Below are 16,145 nucleotides of genomic sequence, written 5' to 3'. Positions count from 1 at the left end.
AAAAAAAATATCAACAAGTCTGGACACACACACTGGATGCTACTTTTGTTTTGTTTCACAGAGCAATAGGAACAAGGAATGAAATTCTGCCTAAAAATGCACTTCCAGGAGGAGAAGGCCCCACAAAACAGATACAAGCACAGAGGGTTGGAAGTTTAATACAGAAAATCTATTTGATATTTATTAAACTTAGTTTCTCCAGTTACAGTTTTGCATTGTACAAAGCATTTTAATGACACAGTAGTTAAAAAGATCTTTACAAATTGAAATGTGATACCCTTTTCTCCAAATATTTTAATTGCCATAAATTTGTTTAAAAATACACATTAAACGCATGTTTCAGACACTAAACTTTCTATAATCTCAATACCACAAAATACATAGAATATACTATACAGATGTGGAAAAAATCTAGTTAGTATATAATACTTTGCTCACCATTAACAGCTTTATTACGTGAAATGCACATACTGACTTAGAAATCCTAATTTTGAGCCCCAAAGTACCCTTTGAAATTTCAAATGTATTGCAACAAATAAAATCACAGTTTGTTTCTATTTTTTCTGGTTTTGGTTGAAGACAGATGCCCAAATCTTTTGATAGAAAACAAAATGTAACACATGGACTTGTCATGTACAAAGCATAAAACAGAGACATCCCATTAGTTACTAATAGTACCTTTCTGTAGGATTAATCAGGGCTTCATTTATAAGTGACAGGTTAAAAGTTACCTCCCCTCCCCAGCCCTCCCCCAAAAGAAAAACCCCTTCTTCACCAAATAATAATTTCAAATAAGATAAAGGATTTTTAATAAATATATAAGCACTTTATCCTCCATATACAAAATTTTTTAAAACAATTTAAAAGGGGGACCAGATACAAATGTCAGGAACTGTGCTTGGAAAGTCATGCCTGGTCCTTGGAGTAGAGTTTGGGATGTGGAATGCCAAGGCAGTGCCAGGAGCTGGGACAGGGCTGGGGGCTGGAGGCAGGCTGGCCCAGGAAGGGGGAAACAGCCCAGGAATTCAGCTCCAGGTGGGATGGAACCAGGGGAAGCACGGGCACAGCAGAGCCCAGCTCACACAGCCCAGGAATCCAGCTCCAGGTGGGATGGAACCAGGGGAAGCACGGGCTCTCCAGCTCCCTGTGAGATGTCTCAGCAGCTGGAGCTGCTCCCCTGCTGCCAGGGCTGAGCCTGAGCCGCCAGGGGAGCCCAGCCTGGACCCCTTCCCTCCCAGGGGCACCCCAGCCCCAAAGCCTGGCACACAGCAGGAGCCCCCCGACACCTCCTGCTCGGAGTCCCCTCCTGAACAGCTCTGCAGCGGGGGGAGTTGGTGAGCAGAGCTCTGGCTCCTCTCTGTCCCTCAGGATGCCCAGCACTGACCCCACTGCTCGGGAACAGGGGTTTTCCAGAACACTGACACAGCACAGGGAGAAGGTTCAACCCCGACCCAAGGATTTGTCGTGAAGGTAAGAATTTGGAAGTTGTTTACTCCCCAATGGGTAATTCAAACTTGACTTGCTCAGGCCCTTGTGGATCTGCCTCAATGGAAACACTGCAGTGACAGCAAAGATCTGTTCAGAAAATGACATTAAATACAGCAAAGGTATTTTCTCTCTCTCTCCAGCAGTTTGCCTTTTGGGCAAACTCCGTAATTCTCTGCCTACGGCTTTATTTTACTTGCCCCAGGCAAGTGCTACATCATTCCCATAAATTCTGACTCTCTGTGTGTTGGGGCCATTCATAAATACATTTCAGGGCATTTTTTGTTACCACAGCAATCAAGCCTCAGCAATCTAAAGGAATATACATTGCACTCCTGGATAATATGCAATATTTATCACCAATAAGATGGTGACTCAGCACTCAATAAATAATATATCAATATAGTCAGTTGCACCATAATCTAAAAAACAAGTATAACATATACTTTGGACAGACTGAGTCATATATATATACATATATATTAAAAGACACATACAATACAAATTGCATACTGCCATCGAAGCCAAGGAGAGCCATCCGTCTGCTCTGCTTTATGGCTGAGATTCAAATCAAAACAAAACTCTTGGGCTGGTTTACTCTGGGCTCCTGAAGATTTGTTTGGAATTATAAATGGTTTGCACCTTTATCACCTGGAACCTGCAAGTCTGAGAGCAAAGTCAAACAGCACAGATAGCTGAGCAAGCCTAGTCTGATTGAGCCATTTGTAAGATTCACCAACTGGGGCCATGATCAGCAAGGGAATTAAAATTACAGCATTGATATGTATTGATCCATACTCCCTGTCCAGGGAATCATCTGGGAAGCCAGGATTGGGGAGTCCCTCCTCAGTCACTCCTGTGACCTGCACTCCCCCTGTGGTGCTGGAGCTGCCCAGGACAGGGACAGAGCCCTCCTGCTTCGGCAGAGGGATGGAAGCCTAGGACTTATTTGCTTTTTTTTTTTTGGCTATAAAATCTGATCAAGTACAGAACTTTCCTCACGGAAACAAGGGTCAATCCCAAACGAAGATATGCTTTTGGAATTGCGAGGTTTGAGCTGATCTGTTTGCACCAGCCCCAGCCTAACAAGGCATTTCCTATCCATGCCCAAGCCCCTGCGGATCCCCCGCACGGACACAACACTCCAGAGGATGTGCCACCATGGAGCTCACCCTTCAGCTGGGACACTTCCAACCAGCTCAGGTCCACATTTTGACACTAAAAAAGCCTTCTGGTTGTTTGAAGCCAATTTCTAAGATCCACTGCTCTAGGGATAAGCGATGCGTTTCCAAGGGGCCGATTTCGCGTGACACCAAAAGGTATTTGTGGGACTCTAGTTAAGGAAAAAAAATTCCCCGAGATGACACCATTCCTGCTGACAGCAATGGTGACTGTGCACAAAGGAGCAAGCCAAGAACAGCCACGCTGGCTAGTGCAGCACTACACACAAACCCACCCACGAATGCAACTTCTACCAAGGGATTTCTCAGCGTCAGAGGTGTGCGAGGCACTTCAGAGGAGGAAAGGAAACACAGCTGACAGTGTCCCATGCCCACGGCGGGGAGTTTGAGGGTACAGAGTTCTGTCTCCAACAGCAAAGACTAACAGAAAGGTGACCTTGCACAGTGATTCCATAAAAAGGATGCTCCGACAGACCTGAAGAGTCGAGTCAGGGAGAGCCCCAGGTCTGTTCCCCGTTTATCAATCCGGACGTAGCAAAGCTTTTCTGGAAGTACAAAACACGCTGGGACGCAAAGGAAGCTCTACGAAGATGCAGCTACCTTGTAGTAGGTTACTAATTTGCAAAACTTCTAAACTCTTAAAGCCCATAGGACATACTGCAGTACTAAGGAGCGTAGAATTCTATTCCTTCTCTCGAGGTTGCCGTGATTTTGGCACTTAACTACACCTACACAAAAAATTTAGTGCAATAATTTTCCTGAACATGCACGTTCATATCTGGTACAGAATAAAGGGTTCGATGGGAGAGAAAACAAAGCAGCATTCCACAATCTCACTCCAAAGGATTCAGAGTTGGACTCTGGGGAAGGAGACCACCACGATGAGTCAGTTTGTGTGACAGACACCGGGACTTTGAAAAAGGAAATGGAATTTTACCCAAGTACTGCAGAAGACCACTGCATACAGTATACCTGGTCCTGCTGTAAAACATCTTGTAAACAGTTCATAAAATCTTCATCTAAAAGTAAGGCATAAGGCACACCAGACATGTTGGGGGCACTAAGCAATACTGAAAGCAGTAGTATTTGAAACCTTTAACTCAGACAAGCACCTCACGTGGAAAGGTACTTTGGTTTGCACTCGGAGAGGGGCCACCTGCAGCTCCACCACCCCTCTGTGGCACCAGCAGCCCCCTCGGGAGTGGACGTTACGTGACATGAACGGGACCTTCATTAGCACGGGGTCAAGCCAAGTTTGCCATCCATCCATCCTGCACAGAGCAGGGCTTCCTGCAGGAGCAGCTCTGCTCCCACCCGCGGCGGCTGCTGCGCTGCCAGCCTGTAGTGTCCATCACCCAGCAGACCCTAAGAGGACAAAATGGACCTAGAGTTCTACTAAAGATTCCTGGTTTCTCAGTCAATGGAAAAGATGCAAATGACCGTTCTGCTAGGAACTGAGCTACTCTTGGGTTTGGAACCACAAAGTTCCCCAATTTCGTAACTGTCAAAAAGTGACAAGCACGGAAACAAAAGGTATTTGAAATGAAGAGATGCAAAAAAGCACGAGATTGTCCTTTTCCAAAGCCTTTCCTGTTTGCATCGCACCCATCGCACTGAAGGTCATTCCTACACCATTGCCTGGACGTTACATTAAATGCAAATTACTGTAATGTTTTGTGATTGTTATAGTGTTAATCGATGGCTTGAAGCTGCCTTGGAAACAATCCAAGGCAGATCCAGCTAAATATTTTTCCATATAAATTTCTTTATAATTCATTTAAATGAAGTATCTCAATACGTAGAAGAATATCTGGAACTTTTCTATTTAGTACAAATTCTGCAATAATAAATCTGTAGTTGTCATTTATTAGTCGACTCATAGGCATTAGGCATGAGAAGTATGGTGTCCCTACTCGTTAGAACCTATCAACCCTAGTTCCTTTTACAGGCTCTACCACCACAAGACATTACAGAGTAACAAAGCTCACAAAGTACTTAAATAAAGTGTCTAGGTTTAATTTCTAAGTACTCAAAAGGGGAAATTTAGGGAAGAAGAAATAGCTAAAACCAGCCCCAAAGGGGGCTTTTCAAAATTAAAATTAAAAAAATTAAAATAAATAGGATTTAAACTGACTATTCATGTATTGTGACTGGAATCCCAATGATCTATCCGTGACAGATCAGCAAAACTACAATTTTTACGTAGCAAATTTTCAAATACTTAAATAACTTAAACCGGGAATACTGGAGAAGTCCATGAACCAGCTGATTTGGGGTTAAACACAAAACACGAATGAGGATGGGAGACATGGGAAAGCATTCCTTGCTCTTAGTGTCAACTAAGCAATGTGTTATGGCAGTCTTCCTTATTGACATGACACAGTGTTGTGGAGAGGAGGCGAGGCAGCCGAGGGGGCAGGGCAGGGCTGCTCCTCACTTGGCGTCCAGGCGCAGCCAGTGCAGGCCCTGCCGCGTGTAGCGCACCAGCTCCGTCATGATGCTCGTGTTGAACACCAGCGGCCCCATCACCTTGTCCAGTTCTGCAAAGAACTCTGCAACAGCACAAACACACGGTAAGGGAGCACGTTGGGTAAGCACAGCCCAGCCCAGGTCCCACAGCCGTGGCTGGGGTGGAGAGGAAGAATGAGAAAGAATGAGAGGTGGGGGAGTCAAGGAGGGTCACTCCTAATCCACGTCTTTGCTCTTCTGCACAAGACTGCTTGGAAACAACTGAACCATTGCCCAACTTCTTGGTTTTCCCCCAAGACTTATATTTCACTAGTTGAAAATAATTAAACTACTGCCAAACTTCCTTAGGAAGTTTCTTCACTAAAGAATTTCAGAAAGGGAAATGCACTAAGTTCCTCTTCCTACACTGAACATTTTACAGGAAACACAACAAAGATTTTTATGTCACAACTCCAACACCACCTTGACAGCCACACCACCCAGCCTGGGCTATCCCTGCAACCCAAGCTGTCACTTTGCCCCTGATTTTGCAGAAGGTCAGCACCCAGGGCACCATCAACAGAATCAAAGCCTGGGAGTGTTCGGTGTCCATCCCCCCGAGGCAGCCCTTACCTTTCTGCTCTCTCGAGAGCTGTTCTGCTTGTTCCCAGATTTCAGTGGCATAGAGGAAGTTGGAGGTGACCTGGACGTAGCTGGCAGCCATCTGGTGGATGCGCTGCGGGATCGTCACCGAGGACCCGCTCCCTGAAGGGTTGGCTGCCCCGGAAGAGTAATTTCCTGAATTCCCTGGAGACAGCTTTGGAGACACTGGAGATGGCATCCCAACAGGTTTGCTGCTCAGCCAGAAGGGAAGATGGAATTGGAAAGGCAGAAATGCACCAGCTTTAGACACACCATGCTCTGAGATGTCGCCTAAGATCCCTCTGCCCACACTCAGGGTGTGGGATGGGAGAACACTCCCACTCTACACACCAAAAATCAGGATTTACCCTACAACAAATGCAAATCTTGACCTGAGAGCTGCTGAGGCTCCTCCAATAATTATTTATAGCTTACAAAACCTAATTACCAAGCCTCAGCATCTCAGAATTCTATAAAATCTTAATTAATTGTTTAAATGAATAGTGAAGAGTAAGAATGAAAAAACTGCAGCTACCTGGTAACTCCACTGCCAGAATATTGCATTGTATAACGTTATTGCAGATAACACAGTGGAAAGCTGAAGTGCCCCCACCCTTAAACTCATGGAATGGTTTATCAAAGGTCCATTATTGGGTTTAAAAGAGCAGAAGTAATTGCAAAACTATGGAGCAGAGAATCCTGCCAGTGCTTGTAACCTCTGGCCTTGCAGCACTAACAAAGCTCTTGTTTGGGGGAGAAGCATTAAATTAAACAGCAAAACTCCCTGGGATAAATGGTTTGTGGGTTAGTGGCACACTGCTCCTTTTTTAGCCTGACAAACCCTGCAGAGCTGCAGCACCTCCCTCCACCACGACAATTGCACAAAAAATGGATCAAAATCCACACCCTTCAAATAATCACCCCAGAAGCTGCTCCCCAAGCCCCCTGGCACACAGGAAATGGAGAAAATGTCCCTTAAGTTGAGAAACAGAAGTAGTAACTTCTACCACTCACCTTCCCATACCAGGTGATGGTGCTTGAGAATTATTGTAGCAATTCTGTGTGGGGAAAAAAGACACATTTCATCTGATTTGTCCTTATACTTTCACTAGTTACATTTTAGTTGCTTGTTTAATTGGCTTTTTTAACCATTTTTTTAACAGTTGTACTTTCAAGTAAAGTTCTCAATAATATCACAGTAAACTGAAATTTAGGGAAATATCCTTTTTACTGATGGCTAAGACACAAATTAAGGGGTTATTTTAGCAAAACAAAGTATTAGTCCATCGCCCCTTATGGGAATATTTGAGATTTTTTCAGCCCTTTAACAGAAAGAATCTGTTATCACTGGCAGTGAACAATTAAAGATATCCCAAATCTGAGAGATTGGGTATGTGATGAGCCTGTTTGCTCCCAACATTGACAGCTGGAAACTTCAGAATCAGCTGCACAGAAATTCACATCAATCCATGGGTAATTTCCCTAAACCCAGCCAACATCCCACTGCAAACAACCTTCTCCTTGAAGCCTACTGCATTTATTAAAGATCAAATTAACAGCGTTGTCATGCCAGGACAGCAGGGTTATGGTTATAAAAGCTCTGCCCAGCTTTAATACACCTTCAAGTCCAGTTCTAAATGGGTGTTCACATGCAGCAGTCTGAAATTGGGTTTGGGAACTTGACGTGATGCAGAGCTTCCACACCATTAGGTTTTAATGTTCAGAAAATACAGATGCAATTACCTTCAGATGTTCAGTCAGAGTTTTTGAGTATTTCAATGCACTTTCCTTTTTCAGTTTGAAAAGCCTCAGGTACAGCAGAGCTTGGCACCGAAGGCTGCCCAAAGACAGGACAAATCAGTCACAATTAAAGTCAGGTTTATCTCAGCTCAGTGAGCTTCAAAAATCTAATAGCTGTGGTCTTGATGTTCTCTCTACCAGCTCCGCTCTCAAGTTGTAACTCAACCAGAAAATCCACAACCACCTTGAAATTCTGAAGGGAATTCAGAACCGGAACAGCTCTGTGTTCCTCCAGCTGGAACTGGAACTCTCAGTGCTGCTGCTGGGCTCAGGAGACACCAGCCTGTGAGTTCCCAGGCAAGGGGTTCATTATCTGTGAATATGATCTGTGCCAGGACACCCTGAGCCCCTGCCAGGGCTCTCCCCTGAACCTCTGCTCCTCTGCTCCTTCTGCAGCCCCTCCTCGGCCTCAGGGCTCCTGGCAGCCCCAGAGCCAGCCCAAGTGTGATTTATCCCTGGCTCAGAGCTCAGGAGGCACCTCCTGCCCTCACCCTGCCATGCTGCACAGCCTTGGCCCTCGCTGGCAGCATCATCTACAGCAACCAGACACAGATGAATGTCTGGGTACAGCCAGTGGAAATCTCCTGTGGCTGCCTCAGGAACACCCACGAGCTCAGTGCAAAGCAGCATTTTGTGTGGGTCACAGATGTGGAATGCATGAAGGAAGTCCCAGCACACTCACCAAAGCACTGCCAGCCTTTTGTCTGCAGCCGTCGCATCCGGGGCCAAGTAATTCTTCAGTTTCATAGTGTACCTGCAGAGAAAGGCAGATCAGCCCCCAAACAAACCACCTTCAGTCATCATTCACAAAACACTCCTGTTCTCATTCATTTCCAGTTTCAGCTGTCCCCACTGTTTTAGGAACATCTCAGCCCCAAATACAGCAGTGACTCAGCAGTAACCAGAACAATTCTGCTCCTTGTGGGTCACTCATTGTAGAAGGACTTAAAGCCTCAGCAGAAATCACCTCCCCCTTCCTGGAAATGCTTTAAACCCCAGCAGCTGGAATGAACTGGTCACTGCTCCAGTGTTACTGGGAATGACAACACATCTCAAAAACCAGAGGCAAAACCTCTGCACACCTCCAAGCTCTGATTCCCAGAGCTGCCCCCACCCCCTGCCCCTGCAGGAGCTCTGCAAAGCTTACTTGATTAATTCCACAGTTTCTGAATACATAGGGAACGGGGACTTGGATTCCTGAGCATTTTTCTCCAATGCATTCCCACACTCGATGAAGGACACCACGGCATCCAGGTAGTACACGGCCTTCTCGAACCTGTCCGACTGCACAGGGAGAGCAGCTCAGCTACACAGCAGCCAGGGAATTCCAGCCGGGGGGGAGAAGGGCAAAGGCAGCCCCAGCACAGGGGCACACACCGGGGGGGCACTGCAGAGCCACTCACCAAAGCATCTGCATTGTGTTTCAGCTTCTTTGCCTCCTGCAGATAGTGATCAGCTGAGTAAGTCCTGCAAGAGAGGACACACTGAGGGACTGGAGCCACCACGGACACTGCCTAACTGCAGCTCCTCAGTACTGCCACATTCCAGGGCTTTTTCTGCTCTAACTCAAGCTACACTGTGCTAAAACTGTTTAAAGGAATCTGCTAATTTACTTAACTAAAAAATGTTAAAAGCAGTTTCAAGTTAATTCTGTGGTTTCAGGTAGTTCCAACAGTATTTCAAGCAAGTTCTTAAGCAGAAAGTTATTTTACATTTGGTGCAAACATAATTTCATCTGTAAAGTGAATTTAAAGAAGTGCTTTCAGAGCAAGCTGCCACCTGAATTGGCCCAACCAAAACCTCAAGTCTGCACAAGATGGTGAAATATTTGTTTTACTTTCTTTTCAAGGTATTTTCTTTGACAAAGAGCTTGTGTGTAACATCTTCTGTGGAGCAAAATGCCAGCTCTGCTCCGTGGGAGCTGCCTGTGATCAAGATCCATCCTCCCCCAGAGGGAATTTTCTGTCCTCACCTATCATCAAAAACAAGCTTGGCTCTCCTCGACTTCGCACTTTCCGTGGCCTGAGCAGAGGCAGGAGGGCAGCTGGAGGAATTGTTCAGGATCTTCTCCTGGAAGGGAAATCCATGCCATGATTACAAGAACATTTGTTGTTTAAATCCCCCCATTCCACCCAGAAGGACAGCCTGCAGGAGCTCTGGGAATAACTCAGCTCCCAGGATGCTCCCAGGAGGTGCAGCCAAGGCTTTCCAGATACAGCAGGGTCAGGAAATCCCTCCCTCCATCTCACCTGTCACTGTTTCTAAATCCTGTTTGTCTACTCTAACAGAGATGAGGAGGATTTGGAGGACTTCTATCAACAACTCTCTCTCTGACTGCCTTTGCCTTGAAAAACTCACACAGGAGTAGCTACTCCTCTGAGAAAGACATGAGTAAAAGCACACCTGAAGTATAAAACAACAAACACATCACAAATTAACAGCTGGCTGGGGGACATTTGTATTTTTAAATCTATCACATAACTCTTCCCAACCTAAATCTCTTACAAACCATTTTCTGCACCATCTCCATAACCATGTTTTCTCCCCTCCAACCATGGAGAGCTCTGTAAATTGCTGAGCTGGAGTTGAAATAATCTTTCTACAATGTCATAAAATGAGAGCCAGAGCTTGTCATCCCAGCACTGAGCATGGACTGGGCTCCTGCTGTCCTGTGAAACCAGGACAAGCTCTGTATCTGCTCTGAGGAGCAAAGAGCAGCCTCACAGTTCCATTTCCAGCATTTCCACAGTTCCATTGCCCACCTAAACAATGAACAGGCAGCACCAGCCACCAGGGGTGGCTAAACCCATTCCTCTACTAGCAGAGGGATGTGGCAGGGTAAACATTTGTATTCCATGTTCTCTCCAAGTTGTCTTTTCATTTCTGGCCTTCCAAGGCACTTGAGCTGACAGGAAACAATGCACATCCCAAACTAATGATGTTTAAAACTGAACTGGAAATGGTTGTTTAGATCAAGCTAAACAAAATACAGGAGGCAGGGGCAGAACCAGCCCTTTACCTTGGCTTCCTTGGCACTGCTGGAGCCCTTCCCCTCTGTCTTCTTCTGCTTGGAAGAGGAGCTGCTCTTGCTGCCACTGCTGCTCTCCTTGCCTGGGTTGCTGCTGGACTTTAGGGATGAGGACTGACTGACTGTTCTCTTCCTGGAGCTGTGTTCCTGCTTGGCATCCTTCTGCAGGGCTGGGGCAGCAGGGGAGGGCAGCAAATCCTTCTCTTTAACAGCACTTGGCTTTGAAGACCTGGAAAAGAGGAACAAATTCAGGGTTTGGGTTTTTTCCTTAACAAACAGAACCAAAACAAACAAAAACAACCCCAAAAAAACAATGCACATAAGTCTGATTTTTAAATCTCTAACTAAACACCTTTTTCCCCCCAAGATTTTTAGTGTCAGACCCAGCTTTGGAGAAAAGCAGAACAATCCTCTCAGTGAGTAGGTTTCTCCAAAGCCAGATTGAACTTGTTTTCACCATTTTATTTGTTCTGACCTGAAAGCACAGGCAAAGCCAGACAAGTTCTAACCATAAAACCACACCCCTGCAGCAGTTCTGGACAAAAAGCAGCCAAAGCCTCCCCATCAGCAGTGGGAGCCAATGCCAGCGCCAGGCTGTCTGTGCACCAGCCAGCCAACAGCTCCAGGGAAAGATGCTCCAGATAAAGCTCTGGAACCCAGGGAATGGGAAACTTCCCCAGCACAGCCTTTCAGGACACTCTCACTGGGCTGCTGAGGGATGCTGCTGGCTCTTCCTGTCCTCCCACCATTAATATTTTTACACATTATTTCTGGAAAAATCATATTTCATTTAATTAAATGTTCTTCAGAGAACTGCACTGGGAATCAGGCAAACAACAGAAAAAAATCAAATATCAGGTAAAAACCAAACTATCCATTCATTCTACAGCTGTTCCCTAACAAACAGGAAGACACTGTTTAATTCAGAAGGGGCAAACAAAAGCTGTAGCATCCAAACTGCTGCAGCTTCTCACACCTCTGTAATTTGGCAATTGCTCACTGGACAGGAATATTTTCCATGACACAATTATACCAGTTTTCATTGCTTGAAATGAAACAGAAGTTTCAAAATGCAGTGGAAAAAACCATAATCTCTCCTGTGGGTTAACACTGACCAAGAAATCAACCAAATAAAGGCATAAGAAGTGTTGCAAAGTGTGGGGAATCCAGACAGAACATATTAAACAATGGACTGATCTGCTCATTCTGTACTGCCTTGCTTTGGTATCACTCACACTTTTCTTGCACTAACAAACCAAGGAGATGGGAGGTAAATCCATGGATCCAAAGCTTCCCAAAGAAAGCCAGTTCAGGAGTTTATTCCCAGTTTAAAACTTACTAAACAGAGAATTACCAGATGGAGTTAATTTAAAAGCACAGATTTTGATTTCTAGACCAAACCCAAGCCCCACTGTGTATCAGAAAACCAGGAAGGAAATAAATATTCCCTTCACAGGAGGGGTCACCTCATTCTGTTCAGGAGCACAATTGTCCTTGGCCAGTGTTTTTGGGGATGGAAATTCATTTCCACCAATTGCTTGTAGAAGCTCTGAAGTAACTTTGTTTGAAGGGCAAGAAAAAATGAAATTTTACCAATTATTTGAGGAAATCTTGGGGTGGGAGAGAGCAGAGGAGGGGGAAGATGAGCACCATTGTCTCCAGGGCCACCCTGGCCCTCAGAGCAGGAAGAGCAGAGATACTCACTCCCTGCTGCTGGAATTCTTGTGTCCTGAGGGAGCTTTTTCTTCCAGTTTCGTTTTCTTGCTTTCACTGGCTCTGTTTTCATCCTCGTTCTGAGCAAAGCAAATGAGAAAAACATGCAGCAAAGATCCACATTTACACATCACTGAGAGTGGAGCATTTCCCACAGACAGCACTGGGCAGGTGTTTCAGTCACTACAGACCCAAAACCACGGCCTGTCCTCATCCTCAGATCCTCACCAGACCCTGGTACTGGAACAAAATGAAAACCCAGCCTGGCTGCTAAATTACAACCTGATAAAAGCAGCAACAGCCAAGCTGCTCACTTCAGCACAGACACATTACAACCATGAAATCTCAGGAAAATCTGCCAAAGGCTTTGGCAAGATCAGGAGACAGATTTGATGTTGTGGGGTCTAAAGAGCTGTCTGATAAATGCCAGGAAAGGCCAAAAATCTAATCAATCTATTAAAGTCAGCTCAGAGATGCTGAGACTAGGTATTGATATTAATTTAATCCTCAGGTCACAGGGCCTTGAAGGTAAATTTCTACACTGAAGATGTCTTCACTGAGCACTGGAGGGATCAATCCAGTGAATAAGAGGGAAAATGGGGCTTACAGAATAAATCATCTGGTGACAAACCCCAGTTTTGTTACTGATGCTGCAACCTGAGAACTGTGATCAAGGAAACCCAGGAAATCAAGTGGTGCCACTTGTGTTTGGAGCACACACTTAAAACTGCAGGGGTGGGGAAAGGGGTCCTGTCCTTGCATCACCCAGGTTTCCATCCTCTCAGGAAGCAGCAGAGGGATCTGAGGCTTCACAACATTTAACCACCACTGTTTCCTGGCATAAAGCCTGAATTTAACTGGTCTCACCAAAGCTTTGTGGTTTGGATTTGAGAGCACAGATCTTTAATACTGGAATTCCAAATGTGTGCTTAAAGGCAAAACTGGCCAAAGAGAGAAAAGTCATGTGTGAGTGCACTCCCAGGAACATCAGGAGTTATACAGCAACACCTGCAAAAGTAATTGTTCACTGTAGTGGGCAGAGTTATTCCCTTTTTACAAAAGAAGTTCATTTCTCACTTCATTTTCTCATACCAGAGAAAAGAGGAATCTCAGTTAGGAACAGGATAAATCTGTTTGCAGTTACATGTCAGGGCTCCTGCACAACACTGACTTCAGCCAGTGATCCAGCTTACTTTGGGTGCTCAGAAGGGAACTGCTGTAACTGGAATGATCCAACTGCTGTAACTGGAATGATCCATCTCCTCAGGTGGCTCTGGGAATGACCTGCCACAACCCTGGGACTGCAGATGTCCACAAAGCCTCCAGCCCCTGTCAGGTCCCTTGGACGTGGTAAAATGGAGTTTTCAGAGGCACATCCAGAGCAGCAGAGGGATTTCTGAATCCCTGCCCCAGGGCCTCAGAGCCCTGCACTCCTGGAAACCAGACTCCCTGGATCACTGAGCCCAGCTGACAGCCCCAGCTTTGCCCTTTATACAGGGTCCCTGTGCTGAGCTTTCAAAAAGCAGTTTAAAATTACACCAGCATTGACTTCTCACATTCCCCCCTCCAAGAGTATCCCTTCTGGTCAGCTCCACACTGACTCCTGCCATTTTACTGTCCCCCAGCCATTCCTGCTTTTTATTTCTAGCTGAAAAGATGAAATGCTTTTGGGAAATACTCAGTACTATTACAGAGAGAGGACCCTGCTCCCAGCAAAGCAGCACCTGAGATGTTTGCTGCTGCTGCCATGGCCCAGGCCCAGCCCTGCCCCATCCCTTATCCTGGCAATGGGCATTTCCACGGCTCAGGGAGCTGATCCAGCTGAAAACTGACTTTTGGGGTTTTTTCCCAGGTGGATTTCCCATTGGATCAGCTGCCTGAGCCGGCCTGCAGAGCACCAGGGGCTGGTTCCAGGGAGGCAGGAGAGGGCTGCACGCACAGCTCAGAGGCACAGGATCTCCCCGAGCTCTGGCTACAGGGCTGACACTCCCACAGGTGTTTCTGCAGGAAAATCCCAACTGCCTCCTGTAGCAGCACTGGGATGATCCAGGGGCTCCACACAGCAGAGCTCAGCCCCTGCCCTGAGTGTCACCTGCATTCTGGGCTACCCAAGGCCCTGAGAGCACAGGGGGATGTGGCCAGGGGGCTCACCTGTTTGTGTCTGAGAGGACAGGGGGATGTGGCCAGGGGGCTCACCTGTTTGTGTCTGAGAGGACAGGGGGATGTGGCCAGGGGGCTCACCTGTTTGTGCCTGAGAGGACAGGGGGATGTGGCCAGGGGGCTCACCTGTTTGTGTCTGAGAGGACAGGGGGATGTGGCCAGGGGGCTCACCTGTTTGTGCCTGAGAGGACAGGGGGATGTGGCCAGTGGGCTCACCTGTTTGTGCCTGAGAGCACAGGGGCATGTGGCCAGTGGGCTCACCTGTTTGTGCCTGAGAGCACAGGGGGATGTGGCCAGGGGGCTCACCTGTTTGTGTCTGAGAGCACAGGGGCATGTGGCCAGGGGGCTCACCTGTTTGTGCCTGAGAGCACAGGGGGATGTGGCCAGGGGGTCACCTGTTTGTGCCTGAGAGCACAGGGGCATGTGGCCAGGGGGCTCACCTGTTTGTGTTTCCTCTTGCCTTTGGTGGAGCTCTTGTCCGAGGGCAGCTTCGGGGCCTCCCGGGCGTGTTTCTCCGGAGCGCTCTTCTTCTCCGCCTTGGCTCCCTCAGAGTCCTTGTAAGGCTTCCCTGGTATCCTGGATAAGAGGCTCAGGTCAATCTTCACAATGAGTGGGTACCTTTCATCAGGATCACTCAGTGGGGACAGAAGCTCTTTCTCTTCCATAGGAGAGAACATTCTTTGCCGGAAAAAGCTGTCATCCTCCTCCATGGAAGATTTAACAGGAGTCCTATTGCTCTCAGAGTATTTGGGTGTTTGTGAGGAAGGAGGCAGACTCTCATTTTCATCTGAATCAGAGGATGAGGTATCTGTTTCGATGAATTCCCTGGATTTCTGGGCAGATTTGCTTGAAGCCTTGTATTTCTTTTTCTCTGTTGTAGGTCGAGGGGAAGACTTGGGCTCCTTCTTTATATTGGGTTTCCTGGAGCCTTTGGTGGCTGCCTTGTGCCTGTTTGAAGGGATATTTGTTGCCATGTCTACTGGGGTTTCGCTTTCTATTTTAAGACCTCCTCTGGGCTCTTCCACAGATGTCTTTTCTGCTTTCTTGGGCTGTTTTTTCCCTACAGTCCTCCTCTGAGTCGAGCTGTCGCTCTGGGCAGGTGATTTCTGCCTGCCACGACTGCTCTCCGAGCCCTTCTGGGTGGGTTTGGAATCCCTCCCTGGTGTAGAAGAAATGGAGTCCTTGGATCCACCTTGATCAGTGTACCCACTCCCTGTACCCTGATCCCGTCCCTCTTTCTTGTAGCCTTGGGAAGAAGGGATATTGCTGTCCACGGAAGAAGCTGGTGACACTTTATGGGAATTAACTTTGTTCAACCAGTTATCCAGCTGCCACTTGTTTGTGGGTGGTGGCTCTGGCTAAAAACAAAGTAAAAAACAGAGTTAGATAAAATATTTCTCATTTCTTCCATTTTTTCCACGTGGCAGCTGTACGATGCTGCACACCAAAGCACGAGGTACACCCAAAACCTGAAATAAATAAATGAAAACCAGGCCCAAACAACACAAGTTTTCCCTTTGTCTGCTACCGAAAGGCAATATTTGACGCCATGGTTTTTTAGGGTTCTGATACCACATCTAAATGTGCTCTCCAACAGACAACTGGTGGTAAAAACCACCTCAAATCAAACATCAAGTGTGGGCTTGTCTAGAGAAGTGTCCCATGCACCACGGGAAGTGCAGCAGAAC

The 16,145-nt window shown here is 46.6% G+C and overlaps 1 protein-coding gene across 2 annotated transcripts in view; it reads right to left on the bottom strand.

Annotated features, from left to right (window-relative positions):
* Positions 1 to 132: 132 nt before the first annotated feature.
* The window catches only part of AFF4 (ALF transcription elongation factor 4), a 46,597-nt gene continuing 30,584 nt past the window's right edge, over positions 133 to 16,145 (bottom strand). Inside the window, exons 12-22 of one of the 2 annotated variants that reach the window (XM_064388143.1) lie at positions 14,898 to 15,815; positions 12,289 to 12,377; positions 10,576 to 10,813; positions 9,529 to 9,626; positions 8,960 to 9,023; positions 8,704 to 8,840; positions 8,239 to 8,310; positions 7,500 to 7,593; positions 6,771 to 6,814; positions 5,748 to 5,968; positions 133 to 5,218 (exon numbers count right to left, since the gene is read on the bottom strand). In XM_064388143.1, the coding sequence (XP_064244213.1) occupies positions 5,100 to 5,218; positions 5,748 to 5,968; positions 6,771 to 6,814; positions 7,500 to 7,593; positions 8,239 to 8,310; positions 8,704 to 8,840; positions 8,960 to 9,023; positions 9,529 to 9,626; positions 10,576 to 10,813; positions 12,289 to 12,377; positions 14,898 to 15,815 (2,094 nt within the window). In that variant the 3' untranslated portion in view covers positions 133 to 5,099. Of the gene's footprint in view, positions 5,219 to 5,747; positions 5,969 to 6,770; positions 6,815 to 7,499; positions 7,594 to 8,238; positions 8,311 to 8,703; positions 8,841 to 8,959; positions 9,024 to 9,528; positions 9,627 to 9,805; positions 9,960 to 10,575; positions 10,814 to 12,288; positions 12,378 to 14,897; positions 15,816 to 16,145 lie in introns of those variants that run through there. The other variant, XR_010347337.1, reaches the window with a different exon arrangement.

This window comes from Passer domesticus, chromosome 13 (genome assembly GCF_036417665.1).
Source record: "Passer domesticus isolate bPasDom1 chromosome 13, bPasDom1.hap1, whole genome shotgun sequence".
NCBI classification, from domain to species: domain Eukaryota; kingdom Metazoa; phylum Chordata; class Aves; order Passeriformes; family Passeridae; genus Passer; species Passer domesticus.
This window is presented reverse-complemented; position numbering and strand designations above follow the sequence as displayed.